Source organism: Osmerus eperlanus, chromosome 11 (assembly GCF_963692335.1).
Source record: "Osmerus eperlanus chromosome 11, fOsmEpe2.1, whole genome shotgun sequence".
NCBI classification, from domain to species: Eukaryota; Metazoa; Chordata; class Actinopteri; order Osmeriformes; family Osmeridae; genus Osmerus; species Osmerus eperlanus.
Window position 1 is genome coordinate 1,034,077 of NC_085028.1, and position 8,124 is coordinate 1,042,200.

General features: G+C 50.1%; 1 protein-coding gene across 1 annotated transcript; it reads right to left on the reverse strand.

Moving 5' to 3' along the window:
- Positions 1-3,905, reverse strand: LOC134029315 (piggyBac transposable element-derived protein 4-like). The gene is made up of 3 exons (XM_062473403.1): positions 3,845-3,905; positions 2,139-3,718; positions 1-93 (listed from the first exon to the last, which is right to left on the reverse strand). Exons 1-3 carry the CDS (start codon positions 3,903-3,905, stop codon positions 1-3), a joined length of 1,734 nt encoding a protein of 577 aa, XP_062329387.1.
- Positions 3,906-8,124: the final 4,219 nt, after the last annotated feature.

Below are 8,124 nucleotides of genomic sequence, written 5' to 3' on the forward strand. Positions count from 1 at the left end.
TCATGACCTGACCCCGGGCTTGTCGGTGACGCTCTCCAAGGTGTCTGTGGTTTCTACTGGGACGCTGTCCATGATGCTGGGCCCCCTGGGTTGCTACAAAGTGTATACAGGTGTACAGATTTGTTAATTGTCTTCAAGTGGTATTAAACAAAATAGTTGAACAATCACACGGGTCTTTATTGAACGTACCAGATAAACTCTTAAAGAATGTTGTATTGACCTAAGTAACATTCTACATTCCCAGTCATAAGGGCAATGGAGAATACTGATAGGTGGTTGGTTACCACTAGAGGCATAGAGGCAACAATGTAATCATGCAGCTCCTTAACCGCATTCGACGTGATAGCAGAGACAGGAGGGTTGGTATTCGGACAGTATAATGTCGGCTAGGAGTGTTGCAGCACCAGTGAATAGCGCAGCTTAAACCTCTCACATCTGTAGACATGGTTGCAGATGAATGATGTTTCTAAGACTTACATAGCGTTTACCCGAAGGTAGCACAAGGGTTAATGAACACCCCTCTTCTAGTGCTACAATGTTGACTCTGAAATGTCTTCATTAAACCCACTATTGGAATTTACACTGGCTGTAATCCGGGGAAATAGTCCGTCCTCACAAAAAACACACCACACACACCTCAGGAATTAACATTTTCGTTTTGAAGCACAGTCTACCACTAGCTACCACACGGAGGAGCCGTTAACCCTCACGCTCTCCTCATTGTCTATGCAGCCTGAACTTATCCTTCGCGCTGTCTCCGGGTCATTGTGACCCACAGCGTTGTATATTACGCCACCATCGCGCTGTCTCGGGGGTCGTTGTGACCCACAGCGTTGTCTATTACGCCCCCTTCGCGCTGTCTCGGGGGTCGTTGTGACCCACAGCGTGGGAATGAAAGGTTTGACTTTATTTATTTTTGTATTATGAAAAGTTGTCAGAAGACCGCTGTGGGTCACAAGGAACCAGAGACAGTGTGGGGTCTCGTAATAGACAACACAGACGTTGCCGTGTCTAACAAAAAGGCAGAGACAGCGCAATAACCCTTACGCTCTCCTCATTGTCTATGCAACCTGAACTTATCCTTCGCGCTGTCTCCGGGTCATTGTGACCCACAGCGTTGCATATTACGCCACCATCGCGCTGTCTCGGGGGTCGTTGTGACCCACAGCGTTGTCTATTACGTCACCTTCGCGCTGTCTCGGGGGTCGTTGTGACCCACAGCGTGGGAAGGAAAGGTTTGACTTTATTTATTTTTGTATTATGAAAAGTTGTCAGAAGACCGCTGTGGGTCACAAGGAACCGGAGACAGTGCGGGGTCTTGTAATAAACAACACAGACATTGCCGTGTCTAACAAAAAGGCAGAGACAGCGCAATAAACAAGTATCTCCCTGGTGGTCTAGTGGCAAGACTGTGGGGCTTTCAGCTCCGTGGCCCGGATTCGCTTGACGGTCAGGGCAAATATGATTTCATTTTTATTTCGACGGATAATGTTTCACTTCACTATTTTTGTATTACGAAAGGTTGTCAGCACGAGGGTGGCGTAACAGACTAGGTATGGTGAGTCACAGCGCAGACTAGGATACAGCGCGAGAGTGTACTAATAGGCTAGGCAGACAAGGCTAGAAATAAAAGGGTTCACTTTATTTATTTTTTATTATGAAAAAGTTGTCACAACGTCAGTTTGCTTCACCACCACCTCGAAACGGCACGAGAGTGGCGTCATAGACTAGGAAGACAACGCGAGGAATAAAATCAAATGTTTCACTTTATTTTTGTATCATGAAAAGTTGTCACACCATGCATGACACCGTGCTTCACAACGACCCGCAGACAGCACTAGGGATAGAACCTCCAGCCCGCCGTCCTGATACATCATCTATACATCCCATGCATGTGTTGGTAGTAGCGTTAGCAGCGCTGTGGCTTGAGCAAAGCCCTCTTCTGCACTCGACTGAGTTGTTCAGTCTTCTGCACACACTCCCGCGGGTCGTCCAGGGTCAACGGGAACCTCTCCTTGGCCGAAGCCCAGCTCGGTGGGGCATGTGGGGAAGTATACATGCGAACAGGATGTGCAGACAGGCCTCTTACACCCGCGACAAACGGTGAACGTTTTACGGTCCTTCTTCACCGGGCAGACTTGACATCTCTTCCTCTTACTGGCAGGGACCGGCGACGTCGGTCCTGCCGATGAGGAGGCGGCGGTGGCGGCTGCTGCTGCCGCTGCGCCATCCTCTCCGGGTCGCCGTTGAGGAGGCGGATCGCGACAGCTGGCCATCCGTAGATCTTTCACAACCGCGGCAGCAGCTCCAGTGCGGGGCAGACATCGTCTTCTTTCGATCAGTGGAGTCACGAGGGCCCTTCCGAGCTGCTCGAGGAAAAACCTTCTCTTGTTGCGCTTACGCGGCATCCAGTTGGGGTTGACCTCTCTCCATATCACAAAGGCATTGTAGGAGGAGACGTCAACGATGTTGCTGAAGATGACGAGGGGCCAGCGGGCCGTCTTCCTTTTACAGCTGTAGGCCGTGATGACCTTATCCAGATTGTCGACTCCGCCTTTGTTCAAATTATAATCCAGGACGATGGTCGGTTTGCCGTTGTTTCTGTCACTGATTTCAGCGCCTGTGTGGCGTGTGCTCATGAGTAAAACGTTCTTATTTTTCTTCGCGAGGTAGGAAACCAGAGTGGTGGTTGGAGTGAAGGCGAACTGCGACGACAGCACCCGTCGCGTCTTCGTCGTCAGCAGCTCGGACGGGAGCTCGGCCCTGTTCTTTCGCACGGTGCCAACCACGGTCATGTTTCTCGTCGCCATGAGCTCTCGTCCGAGTTCGTAAGAGGTGAAGAAATTGTCACACGTGACATTGCGATCCTTCAGGCCCTCTGTCACGTCGAGCACGACGCGCATCCCCTGGTTCCTCTCCGGGACTCCGTCCATCTGCTTCCCGGTGTAGACTTGCATCTTCCAAGCGTAGCTTGATTTTGCATCGCACGCCACCCACGACTTGATGCCGTATTTCGCCGGTTTGCTTGGCATGTACTGCTTGAAAGGACACCGTCCTCTGAACGCGAGCAGTTGTTCGTCCACGGTCACTTCGGGCCCTGGGTCGTAGAAGCGTGGTAATCTCTCTACCCACATATCCCAGACCTCTCTTATCGCCGCCAACTTGTCCGTCGCGCGTCTCGCCGCTCGTGTCCCACGGTCGTCAAATCGTATCGACGTCGAATAGGTGTAGAAGAGTTTCAGCTGCATGGTAGCGCGGAAAATCGCTCTGCCGCTTTGCGCGTCCCATAGACTGGCGGCCGCTTCGCCTCGGGACTTGTACACCCCTGCCAGGATTAGCAGCCCTATGTAGGCACGTAGGTCAGTGGCGTCCATGGCTTTCCACTCCTCTCCGTGTTTCAGATAACCTTCCCGATTTGTCACGTCCAAGATTACTCTTTCGATTTGTGGCGTGACAAAGAGTAAAAATGCGGAGACGATGTCGTGAGCGTGGGAAACGGCGTAAGCTGTGGGTCCTCTGGGGGTCCTCTCCGTACTTTCACGTTGCGACAGCAGCCTCGGATTCCTCCGATACGCAATCGAACACCATTCAATTTGGCAGTTTTTCGACAAGAAAGTATCTCTGTCGATTTGAGGGGCTTGGTCGGCGGCGGCGGCGGCAGCGTCGTCGTCGTCGTGGTTGACTGCGTCGTACTCTTGCCCGTCTTCCTCTTCCTCTTCTGACACATGCTCCGCGTACTCTTGCCCGTCTTCTTCTTCTTCTTCGTCATCCTCTTCTGCTACATTCTCTGCACACTCTTCCCCGTCATCTTCTGAGACATCCTCTGCCTCCTCTTCAGACTCACTTTGCTCGATATTGGCAAACATCTGCTGTAGAACTTGCAGCGCACTGAAATCCCGAGCCATAGCTGCGTTACCCTAGACAGAAGCTTTCCTGACCCCCACGGAATGTGTGTTAGTAGCACTTGTCTACAGTTTACGTGATTGCATGGACAAATTATTCTAAGGACGCCTCCCTAATTCGACCGCCAAAGAGCGATCAAGAATCGTCGAATCGTAAAGGCCGTCTTTGAAATGTTGGCCTGCAACGACCCCTCTCGGCCGTTCGCTCGGCGAAGAGGTCCGACCGCGGTTTTCATCTGTCTCCCTTCGTTCCGACCTTAAAAATTTAATCTAGGTCAACGTGGCCAGTCTGATTCCAAAGGGGCCGCAGCCGCACGGCCGTTCGGCAGACGGGTCCGGCCGCGGTTACCATTTGTCTCCCGCCGTTCCGACCTTATCAATTTAACGTCGGTCAACGTGGCCAGTCTGATTCCAAAGGGGCCGCAGCCGCACGGCCGCTTGGCAGACGGGTCCGACCGCGGTTACCATTTGTCTCCAGCCGTTCCGACCTTATCAATTTAATGTCGGTCAACGTGGCCAGTCTGATTCCAAAGGGGCCGCAGCCGCACGGCCGCTTGGCAGACGGGTCCGGCCGCGGTTACCATTTGTCTCCCGCCGTTCCGACCTTATCAATTTAATGTCGGTCAACGTGGCCAGTCTGATTCCAAAGGGGCCGCAGCCGCACGGCCGCTCGGCAGACGGGTCCGACCGCGGTTTCTCTGAAGCCAAACGTCACGTTGCCCCGTCTGCTCGCCGAGGCCGTCCTACCTGCAAACTTGTCAGAAGGGTCCAACGGCGGTTTTCTCTGGTTCTCTGGTTGGACAAAACAAAAATAAAATAAAAACAAAGTGGTGAGAGCGGTCCGGCCGCGGTTTTCTCTGACGCCAGACGTCACGTTGCCCCGTCTGCTTGCCGAGGCCGTCCTACCTGCAAACTTGGCAGAAGGGTCCGACCGCGGTTTTCTCTGACGCCAGGCCAATTCTCCCGCCGAGAGGGATCGCCAATCGTCGAATCGTAAAAGGCGACGTGCGCGCGCGGTTGGACCAAAAAAAAAATATAAAAAAATATATAAAATAAAGTGGACGAGACGAGGTCGGAGAGAGGCGTCCATTTCATCTGTCTCCGTTCGTTCCGACATTATCAATTTAATGTAGGTCGACGTGGCCCGTCTCATTCCGACCGCGGTTTCTCTGACGCCAGACGTCACACTCATTCTTACGCCGAGAGGGGTCGCTGATTGTCGAATCGAAAAGGCGTCATTAGACTCAGGGGAGATGTTGTAGGCGTGGATCAAACCTAGTCAAGTTGAGAGAGCCCAATGACGCTTACCTAATTTGACCGCCGTAATTGACAATGCAGACACTGCGGTGGGTCACAACGACCCGCGGACAGCTCCACCTAGTGTTAACTAGTGATATAACCTGATATATAAACTTCTGGGGCTGGCGGCGGGTTCACAATTGACGACGCAGACACTGCGCTGGGTCACAATGACCCGGAGACAGCTCCACCTAGTGTTAACTAGTGATATAACGTGATATACACACTTTGACAACGCAGACACTGCGGTGGGTCACAATGACCTGAGGGCAGCACGAGTGTTCCTCCTAGTTTTTAACAGTTGATATTATGTGATATAGCCCTCCCCAACGTATCTACGTTTTTGTATTAGGAAGAGTAGCACCGACACGGCGGTGGCAGGGTTAATACAAAAATTATAATTCTATTTTTTTTTTTTTATACGGTAAAGGTATCGCTACACGACGGTGGGTCACAATGACCCGAAGGTAGCACAAGGGGTAGGAATAGGCATCGCAACACGACGGTGGGTCACAATGACCCGAAGGTAGCACAAGGGGTAGGAATAGGTATCGCAACACGACGGTGGGTCACAATGACCCGAAGGTAGCACAAGGGTTAAAAGGCGAATCCGCACAAGTGGCACCAGGGTGGTTGATTTCCCATTTCAAAGAATGACATGTCAACTCCACTGAATCATGGGACTTCTTGGGACATTGGGACTACATGGGAACGTGATAACCTTTCGCGTGTGAGGCGAACGTGATAACCACTATACTACGGAAACTTCTTCCTAACCAACAACAGAATCTCACTGAACACCCACACACACACAAACAAGGACACAGAACGTGGACACGCCTTTATCATGTCAAATGGGCATTTGGGCTCATGAACCAGTTGATATGGTTCTTCAACAAGTCAGCGGGCACTGAGACGGTCTAAGGCAGTGGTTCTCAACCCTTGTCCTCAGGCCAGCATGCTTTAGATCAGTGGTTCGTAACCCTGTCCTCAGGGAACCCCTGTCCTGTATGTTTTTAGAGGTTTCTTGGCTCCAACACACCTGATTCAAATGCATGTTCGTTACCAGGCTTCTAGAGAGCTACATAACGACCCACTTATTTGAATCGGGTGTGTTGGAGCAGGGAAACATCTCAAACATGCAGGGCAGGGCAGGTTGAACCAGGATCGCGAACGACTGGTCTGAAGGTCTCAGAAGTAACAAAGGTCCTTGGCCCATGACATTCATGGTAATCTTGCTGAACGGGATTCTACCGACTGGTAGAAACAACGGAACGGCTTAAAAGGCGAATCCGCACAAGTGGCACCAGGGTAGCTGACTTCCCATTTCAAAGAATGACATGTCAACTCCACTGAATCATGGGACTTCTTGGGACATTGGGACTACATGGGACATTAACTACTCTCGAGAAGATCGCCATTGGACGAAAACCGAGGAAAGATGCAGAAGTTTGCGCACGGTCTCAAACCTGGGACCTTTCGCGTGTTAAGCGAACGTGATAACCGCTACACTACTGAAACTGCCAACTCCTGAAAGACAGAAGCCCAGTGCACACACAAACACGCAACTAACAAGGAAACAGAACAAGGACACACATTTAAAATCTTGACATGGGCATTTCGGCTCATGAACTAGTTGATACTCTTCTTCAGCAAGCTAGCAACAAATTAGATTGTCTAAAGCATGGTGTCAAACTCTGGCCCGCGGGCCAAATTTGGCCCGCGGGCCAGAGTTTGACACCCGTAATTATATTTGGCCCGCGAGACAATACCAAATTACTACTAGAGCTGGCCCGCCGGTATTATACAGCGCATTCACCGCTAATACTACGAATCCCATAATGGTCTGCTGTCTTCCCATAATGCTCTGCTGTTTTCGCGCGCCAATCAGGACAGCACCCAGAAACGCTCTCTCCTCTGTGACAGTAGTCATAGCAACATAGACGCTCCAACTGTCAGAGAGCTAACCCTTCCCAAAAATGGCGAAAAGAAAGGCAGAAAACAGTGCATCATCACAGACATGTACGCTGCAGTGAGGGCCTTCAACACTAAACTGTGCCTGTGGGAGAATCAGATGCTTCAAGGAAACCCTTGCCATTTTCCCTGCTGCCAATCCATAAAAGCGCAGATCTCTACCGCCGTGTTCCCATGCGCACAGTTTGCTGAAAAACTCAGTGTTCTCGCCGCTGAGTTCAGCCGGCGATTTGCCGACTTCGATGCCCAGAAATGCAAGTTTGAACTGCTTAGTAATCCCTTCGCAGTTGATGTGGAAAATGCACCAACCAACATCCAAATGGAGCTGATTGAACTCCAGTGCAACGACACGCTGAAGTCAAAGTATGATGCTGTGGGCGCCGCACAGTTTCCACGGTTCATCCCTGACACACTTATCTATGCGAGCAACTTTTCTCCTTGATGAAGATGACGAAAACAACTCACAGGAGACGTCTGACTGATGAACATCTTCGCTCGATACTGAGGATTTCTTCAGCTCAGAGCTTGGGCCCAGACATTGATGAACTAGCATCCAAGAAGAGATGCCAGGTATCTGGCTTGGGCACATCAGATTAGACCAGTGTGCAATAATTAACGTTTTCTTCATGCACTTTTTCTTGCTACAAGGCATGGGCTTGAATGGTTGATTGATTTATTATCATTTTATTTGTAAAATTATTAGCCAGTGGAAAAAGTTTATTTTGGTATTTAAATCAGAAGGCTGCAAATAGAAAAGAGGCATACAATTTTTATTTAAATTGTATTTATTTAATAAATGAATTCCATTGATGTGTTTTTTCATTTGAAAATCGATTTTGCATGTCTCCACTATTAAATTATATATTGTATGGTAATAAGCGATGCTTGTTCCATATTCAATGTTAAAGCAAAACTTGTTTGGGTCCATATTAAAAGGTTAATTTGTTCA